The 16,274-nt window shown below is 45.6% G+C and overlaps 1 protein-coding gene across 12 annotated transcripts in view; it reads left to right on the forward strand.

Annotated features, from left to right (window-relative positions):
• The window catches only part of tbc1d32 (TBC1 domain family, member 32), a 404,895-nt gene that overhangs the window by 227,073 nt on the left and 161,548 nt on the right, over positions 1 to 16,274 (forward strand). For 10 of the 12 annotated variants that reach the window (XR_015079556.1, XR_015079554.1, XR_015079553.1 and 7 more), the window contains exons 22-23: positions 2,261 to 2,380; positions 8,521 to 8,609. The exons of 1 other annotated variant lie outside the window; for it this stretch is intronic. Coding sequence is in view for 7 of the 11 variants with exons in the window: in XM_085997304.1 (XP_085853430.1) it covers positions 2,261 to 2,380; positions 8,521 to 8,609 (209 nt within the window). In the remaining 4 variants the exon portion in view is untranslated. The remainder of the gene's footprint in view (positions 1 to 2,260; positions 2,381 to 8,520; positions 8,610 to 16,274) is intronic. One more of the 12 variants, XM_085997300.1, reaches the window with a different exon arrangement.

Genomic DNA, 16,274 nt, shown 5'->3' on the forward strand with positions numbered 1-16,274 from the left:
AAATCCCGAAATCGGGGGGCCCCCAACCTGCCTCCATGCCAGTTTCAAAGGAGGCAGGTACCCGACCCGCACTGGGACCTGCCTCCCGAGGCGGGAAGGGGATTAGTGCCAATTAACTGCCTGTTAACAGGCAGTTTTTAGCCTAATCCCTATTTTAATTCTTGAAGTGTGGGATTCCCGACAGCTCCAAACCACGCCAAGTTAGCGAGGCGGGCTGAAGGGCTTGGAGGGGTCGGGATGTCCGGTGTTCAGGTGAGTGATGGGTGCATGAGTGCAGAGGTAAGTGTGTTTGGTGTGTTTAAAGTGTTTAAAGAAGTTTTACTTACCTTTACAGCCTTCCTTCCTTCAGGTCTCGGAAGTCCCTCATCTCACCGGCACAGAAAGCAGAATGGCCGCGATCTGTCAAAAATTGCAGCATTCAGCTTTCTGTTCGGAGAGATCTCTAAATCATCCTGAGAGGAAGGAATTAACTTAGAGTACAGATTGCCAGTGTTTGACAGCTTCAAAGAGCTATTGTCTTGACAGGTGAAATATCAATCTGTGATGTCACCTGTTGCCGGGTTGCTGGGCGGGCTCAACAAGGTCAATCAAGTCAAAATCGCGTGGGTTGGCTACAACTCGATGGAGGCGGGACTACAACCCCGAAAGTTGTAGTCCCGCCGCCTCAATGAAAATCCAGCCCTATGTATTCAAGTCTCTGGAGTGAGGCTTGAAGTCGGACCTTTCTGACTCGGGTGGGAATGTTACCCTGAACTAAGGCTGATGTGAGTTTTATGAGCTATTTAAAACACCTATCAGTCCATCTACAGTGATCAGTACAGCTCTCTTTGTCATCACATTCATCTATATGGAAAGAGATGGATGTTTGTAATCATCATGGAGACAGTTTGTATTGGTTGGAGTAGTTATAGAAGAAAACTTTTCATTATATTTTGCTCCAAATAAAGATATGGGCCCCGATTTTCTGGCCACCGTCGGGCGGCTTTTCATGCGGCCGGGAGCCGAAAATCGGCGAAAAAGCGGGTCGGGACCCCCCCCCGCCTGATTCCCCGCCCCGTCCGACTTTCAGACTGCCGTTTCCGCGCGCCCCGCTTCAGTCCCGGCCGCCGCTGGCGGGACTGGTCGTCGGAGCACTAACAAGCAATTATCTGCTTGTTGAAGTGGATTTTCCCGTGCCGTTGCGACTTTGGGGCTTTCCCCACCTGAAACCCGCCTGCGGGGAACCCCGCTGCTGAGAGCTAGCGTGAAAACAGCTGGCTTGCTTGCTTGCAGCAGCAGGTCGCTGAGGGCTGAAGAGATTTAAATAGGCAGCATTTGCAGGCTGCAGGACCTTGTTGATCACGGCTTGGGGGAACTTTTTGAAGCCTTAGGAGCAGCTGCAGAAAGTTGGAGCCTCACACACTTCTCCAGTGTGAGCTCCTGGGAAGCCCCTCTCACCACCCTAACTCAGCATCCCCTCAACGGAGGCATCTGCCAGAAGCATGGGAGGCCTTTGGGACGTTCCCTTCCTGGCATTAGAGGATCTCCAACAGCAGAGGCGGCAGCAGCAGAACCAGGAACAGCAGGATGAGCACCAGGAGCACCAGGCTGCTGCTCACCTGCATCCATGCAGCATTGGTCTCAGTGGGAGGCCTCTTCCTCCCTGACCTAGGGAAGAGGACCTCCCTGTGGGCCCTAACCCCATCCAATAATGCCTGCAGTGAAGCCTCGTCGAATTTGAAGGCAGCTCGGCCTCTGCCGCTGGCAGCAGCTGGTGCAGGCTCCTCTGCCATTGTGCAAGAGTGGTTGAGAAGCCTGCAGAGGTGGAGAAGCTTGCTGGACACTTTGAAAGCACCACGAATGATGACATCATAGTGTGGGGATTTCTGACTCGAATTGGACAATTAGCAAGGCTTCCCACATGCTGGGAATTAATTGGCCACTTGAGGGAAAATTGCGTGGAGCTGGCTGACACTTTTTTATGTGTGTCAGAAACCCCACATTCGGGGAAATCCGACCATTCCCCACACAAGCCGAAAATCGGGGCCATGACCTTTGGCATATTTTGGCTGGAAACAATTAATTGGTCATGCTTGTGTTGAATATACTGTCAACAATTTGTATTTCCAAACAATACACAGTGCACTATACCCTTTCTAATCACTGTACAATATTTATGGTTTCTTGTTCTGTGTTTATGTTGGAGAATTTTTCTTCATGCTTACTATGAAACGCTTTTTAATTTTTATATATATTAATATAAATTTGTGTGTGCTTTAAGTCATTCCTAGCTCTGGTAAACCTGCTATCGTCTTACCATGCTGTGTTTGAACTGATTGGCAATCTACCACTGCCAAACAAGGCAGCATACTCCTTACGTGAAGTGCCTAGCTCGATTGTTGTAAGTGTAACTGCATTTTCTAACAATTACTTTACAGTTGTTGATTTATTATTGCTATTTTTAAAAATTCTGCATAATAGTGTTTTAAGATAAATGTGTTTACCTTAAACTTCAGCAGCTAGAGTTTTCTTTTGACAAACAGGAACGTGTTTTTTTTCTATTTTTTATTTATTCTTGGGATGTGGGCATCACTGGCAAGGCTGGCATTTATTGCCCATCCCTAGTTTCCCTTGAGAAGGTGGTAGTGTGCCTTATTTTTATGCTGCAGTCTGTGTGGTGAAGGTGCTCTCACAATGCTGTTAGATGGGGAGTTCCAGGATTTTGACTCAGCGACATTGAAGAAACGATGATGTATGTTCAAGTCCAGATGGTGCGTAACCTGGAGGACAACTTGAACGTGATGGTGTACCCATGCACCTGCTGCCCTTGTCCTACTAGACGGTGGAGGTTGCAGGTTTGGGAAGTGCTGCTGAAGAAGCATTGGTGAGTTATTACAGTACATCCTGTAGATAGTACACACTGCAGCCATGGTACACGGAGGTGGAGGGAGTGGACATTTAAGTCAGTGCTGATCCAGCGACTGCTTTGTCCTGGATAGTGACAAGCTTCCTGAGTGTTGTTGGAGCTACACCCTTCCGGGCAAGTGGAGAGTATTCCATTACACTCCTGATGTGCCTTGTAGGTGGTAGAGAGGCTTTGGGGAGTTAGGAGGTGAGCCACTCGACGTAGAATATCCAGTCTCTGACCTGCTCTTGTAGCCACAGTATCTATGTGACTAGTGCAGTTAGGTTTCTGATCAATGGTGCCCCCCAGGATGTTGATGGTGAAGGGCTCGGCGATAGTAATGTCACTGCATGTCAAGGGGAGGTGGTTATGCTCGCTCTTGTTGGAGATGGTTATTGCCTGACACTTGTGTGCACGAATGTTACTTGCCACTGAGCAGCCCAAGCCTGGATGTTGTCCATGTCTTGCTGCATGTGGGCATGGACTGCTTCATTATCTGGGGAGTTGCAAATGGAGCTGAACACTGCAATCATCAGCAAACAGCCCCACTTCTGACCTTATGATGGAGGGAAGGTCATTGATGCAACAGTTGAAGATATTTGGACCTAGGACACTGCCCTGAGGAACTCCTTCAACGTTGTCCTGGGGCTCAGAATATTGGCCTCCAACGACCACAACCATCTTCCTTTGTGCCAGGTATCACTCCAGCCACTGGAGAGTTTTCCCCTGATCCTCATTGACTTCCATTTTGCCAGAGCTCCTTGGTGTCACACTCAGTTGAATGCTACTTTGATGTCAAGGATCGTCACTCTCACTTCACCTCTGGAATTGAGCTTGTGTCCATATTTGGACCAAGGCTGTATTGAGATCTGGAGCCAAATGGTTCTGAACATCGGTGAGCAGGTTATTGGTGAGTAAGTGCCGCTTGGTAGCACTGTTGATGATTCCTTCCATCACTTTGCTGATGATTGGAAGTAGGCTGATGGGGTGGTAATTGGCCAGGTTGGATTTGTCCTTTTGCAGACAGGACATACCTGGGCAATTTTCCACATTGTTGGATAGATGCCAGTGTTGTAGCTGTACTGGAACAGGTCTTCAGCGCTACAGATGGAATATTGCCGGGGTTCGTAGCCTTTGCTGTGTCCAGTGCACTCAGCAATTTCTTGATGTTATGTGGAGTGAATTGAATTGGCTGAAGACTGAAATCTGTGGTGGTGGGGACCTTGGGAGGAAGCAGAGAAGAATCATCCACTGGCATTTCTGGCTGAAAATTGTTGCAAACACTTCATCCTTTTCACCTTAATTTATAACCTACTAATGAAATTGTAAGAATGCATAGTTTTGAAATGTTCCTCCTTAAGCATGCAATTTTGTTAGACAAGACAAAATGTTATGCTGACCTGCCAATCTTTCACAAACTAAAAGATATTGTCGGCAATGTCATTTTTATACATTTTAAATCGGTAATTCCAAAAGTAAATATATTGTGTGTGTTGCAAACTAATGGATTGATATTCCGATGACTTCATAAACTGCAGGAGCAAAGTTCAAGCAGATTACAGTTAAAGGTTGCAACACCAACAGCTTTTTTTCTTGTGAACATAATTTTGTGTTTTGTATTTATAATTTGCCATTCAAAAATTGGTGCATCAATCTGTAGTGTTTACATCAACAGGTTTACATCTTCTGCTACCACTTTAGAGTTTTGCTGCACAGTTTAGAAAGAAAGAAAGAACTTGCATTTATATGGCACCTTTCACAACCATAGGACATCCCAAAGAGCACTACAGCCAACAATGTACTTTTGAAGTGTAGTTACTGTTGTATTGTGGGAAACACGGGAGCCAATATACACACAGCCTGGTCCCACTAACAGCAATGAGATAAATAACTAGATAATGTGCTTTTGGTTGAGGGATAAATTTTAGCCAAGGTACTAGGACAACTCCGCTGCTCTTCTTTGATTAGTTCCATGGGATCTTTTATGTCCACCTGAGAGGTTTACGGTCTCATCAAAAGTCAGCACCTCCAACAGTGCAGTACTCCCTCAGTATTGCCCTGGTGTCAGCCTGGATTATGTGCTCAAGTCTCTGGAGTAGCACTTGAACCCACAACCTTCTGACTTAGAGGCAAAAGTGCTATTAACATGCCAAGGCTGACACCTTCAGCATCTTCTGTTACTATCTCGTTCTGCCATTTGAAGATGCTAAAGGCTGATACCTTCAGTTCTTCTGTTAAACGTATTTTGTTACTATTGCTGTGTTCTGGCATTTGTTTTCCTATTTTACCATGGAGTTTTGGCAGCAGAATGAACAGCTTGAGGTAACAATTGTGATGTAGACAAATAAAGTACAATTGCAGCATGTGAGAGGTACTAAAGTGCCAGGCAATGACTATTTCCAACAAGAGAAAGCCTAACCACCGCCCCATGACATTCAACGGCATTACCATCGCTGAATCCCCCACCATCAATATCCTGGGGGTCACCATTGACCAGAAACTTAACTGGACCAGCCACATAAATACTGTGGCAACAAGAGCAGGTCAGAGGCTAGGTATTCTGTGGTGAGTGTCTCACCTCCCGACTCCCCAAAGTCTTTCCACCATCTGCAAAGCACAAGTCAGGAGAGTGATGGAATACTCTCCACTTGCCTGGATGAGTGCAGCTTCAACAACATTCAAGAAGCTCCAGGACAAAGCAGCCTGCTTGATTGGCACCCCAACCACCACCTTAAATATTCACTCCCTCCACCACCGGCTGCAATGTGTACCATCTACAAGATGCACTGCAGCAACTCACCAAGGCTTCTTCGGCAGCACCTCCCAAACCCACAACCTCTACCACCTAGAAGGACAAGGGCAGCAGGCGCATGGGAACACCATCATCTGCAAGTTCCCCTCCAAGTTACACACCATTCTGACTTGGAAATATATCGCCGTTCCTTCATCGTCGCTGGGTCAAAATCCTGGAACTCCCTCCCTAACAGCACTGTGGGAGTACCTTCACCACACGAACTGCAGCAGCTCAAGAAGGCAGCTTACCACCACCTTCTCAAGGGCAATTAGGGATGGGCAATAAAGGCTGGCCTTGCCAGCGATGCCTACAACCTGTGAACGAATGAAAAAAAATTGCAGGCTTATTTTGCAGTGTGTTCATTTTGTTTTGTTCTATTACCTATATATATTTGCTGTTAGTTTTGTAAACTAGATTTGACATAAATACAGCATGGGTTCCATTTAAATATTTTGACCTGAACATCACCATTCATTCAATATGCGGCACATTTATTGCATTGTAAATGCCATACAGATGGATGTTCTCATTTTAATTCACCCTATATTGATTGCCCTGATACCATGTTTATCTGCTAGAATACTAGCTGACTAGGAACTAAAAGCTGACAAATCCCCTGGACCTGATGGTCTACATCCTAGGGTTCTAGACAAAGTGGCTGCAGAGATAGTGGATACACTGGTTGTGATCTTCCAAGATAGCATGGATAGAGGATTGGTTAAAGGACAAAAAACAGAGTAGGAATAAACAGGTCATTTTCAGATTGGCAGGCTACAACTAGTGGGGTGCCGCAAGGATTAGAGCTGGAGCCTCAGCTATTTACAATCTATACTAATGAATTAGATGAAGGGACTGAATGCAATGTATCCAAGTTTGCTGATGATACAAAGCTAGGTGGGAAAAGTAAGCTATGAGGAGGACACAAAGGCTGCAATCTTACCTGAAGAGGCGAGTTGGGAGCTGGTCATCTGACATGCGGGTTCCGATCCCGCCCCCAACGATGTCCGATGCACAGACGCTATTTTGCGTCAATTGGCCTTGTTAAGCCCGCCCTGTGGGCTTGCTGGCCAATTAAGAGAAAGCCGGTGTCAGATGACGTCAGTTGATGACGCGTCATCTGCCGGTTTTCTTAAAGGGGACACGCTCATTTTTGTTTGACAGATGATTTTTCAGTGTTTGACAGCATTGAGGTGCTGCAAACACTGACAATCACTGTACAAAGGTGAGCCCTTGCACCCAGGCTCTCCAGAGAGACTCTCCTTAGGATAAAACAGATGACAGCTGCAGGTGAGGTTACAGAAGCAATCTGTTACTGGTGAGAGAGGTTCTCCCAATGAGCTGGGGCTACACAAACACTTCAAACCTTATTACCTACAGGAAAGTCTAAAAACATTAAAAAATGATTTTCCCAGCATTTCCTTACCTCTGAAAATCACCAGTGTACCATTGGATCCTTCACACCACTTCTGCAGCTGTCATCAATGAAGAAACATTACAGCAGACTCACAACACGCCACACTTACCTGGAGTGGAGTCCGGACGTTGGGAAGCCCGCAGTCGATCTGGCAAAATTGGAAAAAGCCTCTTAACTGCCTGTTAACTACCTGTTAACAAGCAGTTAAGTGGCTATAATCCTCGGATCCCTGCACAAATCGGGGATCCAACTCCCGGGAAGATTGATTGGAAGCGGGTTCGGGACCCGCTGCCAACCTTTTTGATTTTGCCAGCAGTCCCGCCTCCAAACCCGACCCCTGAGCTCCAGCAAAATCGAGCCCAAAGAGTCTGCAAAGGGATATAGACAGGTTTAGGGAGTGGGCAGGAAGTTGGCAGATGGAGTATAATGTGGGGAAATGGTAGGAAGAATAGAAAAAAGAATATTTTTTAAATGGTGAGAAACTATTAAATATTGGGTGTTCAGAGGGATTTGGGTGTCCTTGTACACAAAACGCAGAAATTCAACATGACGGTACAGTAAGCAATTAGGAAGGCAAATAGTATGTTGGCCTTTATTGCAAGGTGTTGGGAGTACAAGAGTAAGGAAGTCTTACTGCAATTGTACAGGGCTTTGGTGAGACCACACCTTGAGTACTGTGTACAGTTTTGGTCTCCGTACCTAAGGAAGAATATACTTGCCTTAGAAGGGGTGCAATGAAGGTTCACTAGATTGATTCCTGGGATGCGAGGGTTGCCCTATGAGGAGAGATTGAGTAGAATGGGCCTATATTCTCTGGAGTTTAGAAGAATGAGAGGTGATCTCATTGAAACATACAATAAGCTGAGAGGCTGTTTTCCCTGGCTGGAGAGTCTAGAACTAAGGGGGCATAGTCTCAGGATAAGGGGTCGGCCATTTAAGACTGAGATGAGGAGGAATTTCTTCACTCAGACGGTTGTGAATCTTTGGAATTCTCTGCTCCAGAGGGCTGTGGCTGGTCAGCCGTTAAGTATATTCAAGGCTGAGATCGATAGAATTTTGGACTCTAAGGGAATCGAGGGAAATGGAGATAGGGCGGTAAAGTGGAATTGAGGTTAAAGATCAGCTATGATCTTATTGAATGGTGGAGCAGGCTCGAGAGGCTGTATGGCCTCTTCTTGCTCCTATTTCTTATGTATTATGCAATACTATATTTTTTTTTAATTACAGTACACAAAAGAGCTTATAAATTCCATGATTGTATATAGACTAATTGAAAGATTAATTGGTGTAATTGTGTATGTTGAAAAAATATATAAAATAAACTTATACACCTAGTCATTATTTTCTGTCATCTATAATTTTAAACCAGTGTCTCTTTCTGTATAGTATTTACAACTGACGTAACATTATGCTTTTTTTCTTTTAAAGGATGTAATTGATCGACTGATAATTATGAATTTAAATGCCAAAATACACTCACTGTTCAACTATGAACATTCCCATATGTTTGGTGTCAGGTAAGCTGGAATCCTGTTCCTTAAAGCTGGAAAGTTTGTTTTCAAATGCATTTTCTTGTTCAAATATTAGGAAATACTGTACCTGGAATTTCTGAATGACCATTTAAAGCGGGGCCTAAGTCCTTTGGAGTCCCTAGTTGTTATCTCTCTCTCCCTAACTTCAGTTGGGCACTGAAACTAATTGTAGTGTCCCTACTACCCCAGGAGAGATCAGCTAACTCAGCACACATCAGGGACCGAGCCTAGGCCACTTGCATATCATTCAGCTACTCACTGAATAAAGAGACTGAACCATGGGGAGAACTGACTTGTCATTTTAATTTCAATCGATTATGGACAGATTCATCTCTTGTAAGAAATAATGTTCACTTTTGTGCAGCAGGCATTTTATTTCAAATGTTTATGACTTTCTGATTTGCTTAACTTTCGGTCTTGTCCCCTAGAGAATTATGTGGGACTGAAATTAGATTATACTTCCTTAGAATACATCACTGATCCCAGCAGTATAGAAGCGTCTCTTAATTTCAGACTGCCCTGAATGGTAAAGAGACATGGTTATGACTTCATTTTATGTTGTATTATTTAAGATAATAATACTTAAATAATACAACATAAAATGAAGTCATAACCATGTCTCTTTACCATTCAGGGCAGTCTGAAATTAAGAGACGCTTCTATACTGCTGGGATCAGTGATGTATTCTAAGGAAGTACAATCTAATTTCAGTCCCACATAGTTCTCTAGGGGAACATAGGGCCTGATGAAAGGGAGGAACTGAAAGAAATCAGTATTTGTAGGGTAAAGGTGTTAGGGAAATTGATGGGATTGAAAGCCGATAAATCCCCAGGGCCTGATAATCTACATCCGAGGGTACTTAAGGAAGTGGCCCTAGAAATAGTAGCTGCATTGCTGATCGTCTTCCAACATTCGATGGAATCTGGAACAGTACCCATAGATTGGAGGGTAGCTAATGTTACCCCACTATTCAAAAAAGGTGGCAGAGAGAAAACGGGGAATTACAGACTGGTAAGCCTGACCGGTAGTGGGGAAAATGCTAGAGTCCATTATAAAAGATGTAATAGCAGAGCACTTGGAAAACAGTGACAGGATCGGACAAAGTCAACATGGATTTACAAATGGTAAATCGTGCTTGACTAATCTACTGGAATTTTTTCAGGATGTAACTGGTAAAATAGATAAGGGAGAACCAGTGGATGTTGTGTATTTGGACTTTCAGAAGGCTTTCGATAAGGTCCCGCATAAGAGATTAGCGTGTAAAGTTAAGGCACATGGGATTGGGGGCAAGGTATTGACTTGGATAGAGAACTGGTTGGCAGACAGAAAGCAAAGATTTGGAATAAACGGGTCTTTTTTCGAGTGGCAGGCAGTGACTAGTGGGGTACCGCAGGGATCGGTCCTTGGACTTCAGCTATTCACAATATATATTAATGATCTAGACAAGGGAACTAGATGTAAAATCTCCAAATTTGCAGACGACACAAAGCTGGGTGGGCGTGTGTGCTGTGAGGAGGATGCCGAGAAACTCCAGGATGATTTGGACAGGTTGGGTGATTGGGCAGAAGCATGGCAGATGCAATATAACGTGGATAAATGTGAGGTTATCCACATTGGTGGCAAAAACAGGAAGGCAGATTATTATCTGAATGGCAATAGATTTGGAGAAGGTGAAGTGCAACGAAACCTGGGTGTCCTTGTGCACCAGTCGCTGAAGGTAAGCATGCAGATGCAGCAGGCGGTTAAGAAGGCAAATGGTATGTTGGCCTTCGTAGCGAGAGGGTTTGAGTACAGGAGCAAGGATGTCTTGCTGCAGTTGTACAGGGCCTTGGTGAGACCACACCTTGAGTATTGTGTGCAGTTTTGATCACCTTATCTGAGGAAGGATGTTCTTGCTATGGAGAGAGTGCAGCGAAGATTCACCAGACTGATACCTGGGATGGCAGGAATGACGTATGAGGAGAGATTGGGTCGATTGGGCTTGTACTCGCTGGAGTTTAGAAGAATGAGAGGGGATCTCATTGAAACTTATAAAATTCTGACAGGACTGGACAGACTAGATGCAGGAAGGATGTTCCCGATGGTCGGGGAGTCCAGAACCAGGGGTCACAGTCTAAAGATAAGGGGTAGGCCATTTAAGACAGAAATGAGGAGGAATTTTTTCACCCAGAGAGTGGTGAACCTGTGGAATTCTCTACCACAGAAGGCAGTACAGGCCAATTCATTAAATATATTCAAGAAGGAGTTGGATATATTTCTTAAGGCTAAAGGGATCAAGGGGTATGGGGAGAAAGCAGGGACCGGGTACTGAATTTGGATGATCAGCCATGATCGCATTGAATGGCGGAGTAGGCTCGAGGAGCCGAATGGCCTACTCCTGCTCCTATCTTCTATGTTTCTATATCACAACTGTCACTATTATTTTTATTCAATTTTGATCACTAAAAGTTAAAGTTTTGCTTTATTATAAACTAGCTGCGGGGGCTGCGGGGGCCCGGCGTTGGGCTTTTTTGGGCCGCGCGGTTTACGGCTGGGCGCTGCCGCTCCCGCGTTCTGTGTCACTCTTTCCCTCCCTGACCCTCTGTCCCTCCCCCTCTCTCTCTCTCCCTGCCCCTCTCTCTCCCTGCCCCCTCTGTCTCTCCCCCCCGCACCCGTCTCTCCCTGCCCCTGTCTGTCCCCTCTCCCCCTCTCCTCTCCCTCCCTCCCCCTCTTTTGGCACCCGGGGAAGGGCTTTGAAAATTGACCCCGGCCGCGTGGCCATGCGGGGCCGAGCGCTGAAAGCCCGACTGGGCACTCGGGTTGAGACGGACCCCAGCTGAGCTCCCGGTGCGTGCGGCCGCCGCGGGTGGCGCGGTTTACGGCCAGCCGCTGATGCTCCCCCGCCCGCTCTGTGTCTCGGGCCGAGCGGTTGTGAGGCCCGGCCCGAGTGACTCCAACTCACCTCCCGCTCCCGGAGCTGCAATGTGGGGGTTTGTTTGGCTGGTGCCGTCGCTGTGGGGATGAAAAAAATGGCGGCGAAGTTTCGGGAGGCTGCAGGATTAGGCCCGCCCACACACGGAATGAAACGCCCCCCGTGACGCACCGATTGGTCAAGCATCAGGTCACTGAACTGTAGGATTGGTGAACCATCACGTCAGTCAACGCTATCCCCTGTACGATTGGTCAATCATCACGCCACTCAACGCTAATGAGCGGTAGGATTGGTCAACCGCTAATGAGCGGATTTTACATAAGAACATAAGAAATAGGAGCAGGAGTAGGCCAATCGGCCCCTCGAGCCTGCTCCGCCATTCAATAAGATCATGGCTGATCTGATCCTAACCGCCAATCTACTATCACAGAACCATCTCCTCAATCTAACAGAATTAGACACACGAAATAGCAGCAGGATCAGGCTACACGGCCCCTGGGCCCGCTCCGCTACCCACAGGGCCATGTCCGATCCGAACCTGGACTCATGTCCAAATTCCTGCCCGCTCCCCGTAACCCTTAATTCCCTTTACTTCTAGGAAACTGTCTATTTCTGTTTTAAATTTATGTAATGATGTAGCTTCTACAGCTTTTTGGGGCAGCATATTCCATGGACCTACCACCCTCTGAGTGAAGTAGTTCCTCCTCATCTCAGTTTTGAAAGAGCAGCCCCTTATTCTAAGACTATGCCCCCTAGTTCTAGTTTCACCCATCATCGGGAACATCCTCCCCGCATCCACCCGATCCAACCCCTTCACAATCTTATATGTTTCAATAAGATCGCCTCTCATTCTTCTGAACTCCAATGAGTAGAGTCCCAATCTACTCAACCTCTCCTCATATGTCCATCCCCGGGATTAACCGAGTGAACCTTCTTTGTACTGACTCGAGAGCAAGTATGTCTTTTCTTAAGTATGGACACCAAAACTGTATGCAGTATTCCAGGTGCGGTCTCACCAATACCTTGTACAACTGAAGCAATACCTCCCTATTTTTATATTCTATCCCCCTAGCAATGAAAGCCAACATTCCATTGGCCTTCTTAATCACTTGCTGCACCTGCATACTAACCTTTTGAGTTTCGTGCACCAGGACCCCCAGATCCCTTTGTACTTCAGTACTTTCCAGTTTCTTGCCATTAAGATAATAACTTGCTCTACGATTTTTCCTGCCAAAGTGCATAACCTCACACTTTCCAGTATTGTATTCCAACTGCCAAATCTCTGCCCACTTAGCCTGTCTATGTCCCCTTGCAGGTTTTTTATGTCCTCCTCACTCACTACTTTCCCTCCCATCTTAGTATCATCTGCAAACTTTAATATGTTACACTCGGTCCCCTCCTCCAAATCGTTAATATAGATTGTAAAGAGTTGGGGACCCAGCACTGACCCCTGCGGAACACCACTAGTTACTCATTGCCAGTCTGAGAATGAACCATTTATCCCAACTCTCTGCCTTCTGTTAGATAGCCAATCCTCTATCCATGCCAGAATATTACCCCCAATCCTTTGATTTTTTATCTTAAGCAATAATCTTTTGTGTGGCACCTTGTCAAATGCCTTTTGGAAGTCGAAATACACTACGTCCACTGGTTCCCCTTTATCCACCCTATGTGTTACTCCCTCAAAGAACTCCAGCAAATTTGTCAAACATGACTTCCCCTTTATAAAACCATGCTGACTGTCCTATTAAATGATGATTATCCAAATGTCCTGTTACTGTCTCCTTAACAATGGACTCCAAACTTTTACCTACCACAGATGTTAGGCTAACCGGTCTATAGTTTCCAGCCTTCTGTCTACTGCCCTTTTTAAATAAGGGTGTTACATTAGCAGTTTTCCAGTCTGCCGGGACCTTTGCTGAGTCCAGGGAGTTTTGGAAAATTATTACCAATGCATCCACAATCCCTACCGCCACTTCCCTCAAGACCCTAGGATGTAAGCCATCAGGTCCAGGTGATTTATCCGCCTTGAGTCCCATTATTTTACCGAGTACCACTTCCTTAGTGATTTTGATCGTGTTTAGCTCCTCCCCCCCATAGCCCCCTGTTTGTCTAGTGTTAGGATATTCTTAGTGTCCTCTACTATAAAGACTGATACAAAATATTCATTCAGTGTTTTTGCCATCTCCATATTTCCCACCATTAATTTCCCGGTCCCATCCTCTAAGGGACCAACATTAACTTTAGCCACCCTTTTTCTTTTTATATAACTATAAAAACTCTTACTATCTGTTTTTATATTTTTTGCTAATTTACTTTCATAATCTATCTTCCCTTTCTTAATCAATCTTTTTGTTATTTTTTGCTGTCTTTTAAAGTTTTCCCAATCCTCTATCCTCCCACTAGATTTGGCTACCTTATATGCCCTTGTTTTTAGTCGAATACTATCCTTAATTTCTTAGCCACGGATGGCTGTCTTTTCTTTTACACCCTTTTCTTCTCAGTGGAATATATTTTTTTTGGAAGTTGTAAAATAACTCCTTAAATGTACACCACTGATCATGTATCGTCTTACCCTTTAATCTATTTTCCCAATCCACTCTACTCAATTCCGCTCTCATACCTTCATAGTCTCCTTTATTCAAGCTTAGCACGCTTGTTTGAGATCCAACCTTCTCACCCTCTAATTGAATATGGAATTCAACCATGTTATGGTCACTCATTCCAAGGGGATCCTTTACTAGGACATTCTTAATTAATCCTGTCTCGTTACACAGGACCAGATCTAAGGTTGCTTGCCCCCTGGTCGGTTCAGTTACATACTGCTCAAGAAACCCATCCCTAATACAGTCAATGAACTCATCCTCAAGGCAGCCCTGCCCAATTTGATTTGTCCAATTAATATGACAGTTAAAATCCCCCATAATTATAGATGTTCCCTTATTACAAGCCTCAACTATTTCCTGATTGATACTCCGTCCAACAGAGTTGCAACTGTTCGGAGGCCTATAGACTACGCCCACTAGTGTTTTTTTCCCCTTATTATTGTAGTGTATGTACCTTTAAGAGGAACTATGTTTTTGAAGCCCCTGTATACTGTAGTACCAGTAGTGACCACTCGGGTATATAAGCCTGTGTAGCGTCTTGTGTTGTTAGTTCACCTCCAGACTTTGTTCAGTAAACACTTGTTAAATCAACTCCTGCATTCCGTGTCTCCATTAACACACGGATCTAACAGTGGCGACGAGTTAGAAACGAACTTACCTGCAATTCGGCAGCACCTCAAGGGAATCGATTCCTCAGACGAAGGTCGAAGCCAGAAGCAAGGAAAAAAATTAATAAATAAATAAATAACTCGAAAACGAGGGCCAGGCTTGGTCTCCAGTCTGTGGTTTCCCCAGCTAAACGGGCTGGTGGCAGGTAGTGCACTGATCTTTCCTGGGCTGCGGCGGGCTAGAGCTCGATCGGGTGGCTCTGCAACGGGGCCGGGCAGCGAGTCGGGAAGCAGAGTCAAAGAGAGAGAGAGAGGGTGGAGCACTCAGGGCGCGGCTGGTGCTGCAAAGCAGGTCGGCGTTCGGACCGAGCAGAGGGAGGGGAAAGTCCCAGAGGGTCCGCTCCATGACGGGAACGGTTCTCCAAGTAACAGAGAAACTATTGAAGCGATATACAAAAAAAAATAGAAATACCGCGAAAAGCTGCAGGTCGCAACAGGAACCGCGGAGAACAGCGTTGGCAGCGGCGGGAAAGCGCGGGAGGCGCCATCTTAACTCGGCGGGGAAGAAAGAAAAGCGCGGGAAGCGCCATTTTAGATTTTCAAGATGCCGAAGACTGGCAATATTACTGCTTTCTATAGTGATATAGAAGATTGGACCACATATGTGGAAAGAGTGGAGGTATATTGCAAGGCGAATGAAGTAGCGGATGATAAAAAGGCATCGGTACTTCTAAATCTGATGGGCGCAAGGACATACGGGCTGTTACGAAACTTAATCACTCCAGCCAAACCGCTGGACAAGAATTTTAAGGAGATTGTTGATACCTTACAGGAACACTTAAACCCAACACCGCTGGTGATAGCGGAACGATTCACATTCTTCAGGAGCAATCAGCACAAGAATGAAAGTAACGCTGATCACCTCACCGAATTACGAAAGCTGTCAAAGCACTGCCAATTCAGGGCAGGACTGGCAGATTCTCTACGAGACAAATTCCTCTGTGGTCTCCTAAGCGAAGGAACACAGAAAAGACTACTTTCTGAGAAAGATTTGACACTGGACAAGGCTTTCAGTGTGGCTGTATCATACGAAGCAGCAGCAAGAGGAGCTGCAGAGATACAGCAAAAGCCACAGGACTTCGGCACCCATGAAATGACACGGGGTTTCGAGAGATGTTATCGCTGCGGCAGATCCACCCATGACCAGAAGGACTGCTAGTTCAAGGACAAAGCATGCAGGCAATGCGGAAAGATGGGACACATTGCACGTGTATGCAGATCTGGAAAGAAATCCGCTGACAGTAAAAAGGTCAATAAGGAAAAGTACAGAAAGGTACAAATGATGACGGACAGTAGCTCCGAAGACCAGAAGAGCGATAGCGACTCCGGAAACAAGAGACTAAGCTGTCTCAAATTACATAATGTAATTGCCAAAGAAGATTACCAGACCATTTGGGTTACCCTCACGATAGCGGGGCCCCCAGTCAAAATGGAGCTAGATACAGGATCAGCTCTGACCGTCATG

The sequence above is a fragment of the Somniosus microcephalus genome, chromosome 9 (assembly GCF_052327205.1).
Source record: "Somniosus microcephalus isolate GS21.2 chromosome 9, FLI_Smic_1.0, whole genome shotgun sequence".
Classification (NCBI taxonomy): domain Eukaryota; kingdom Metazoa; phylum Chordata; class Chondrichthyes; order Squaliformes; family Somniosidae; genus Somniosus; species Somniosus microcephalus.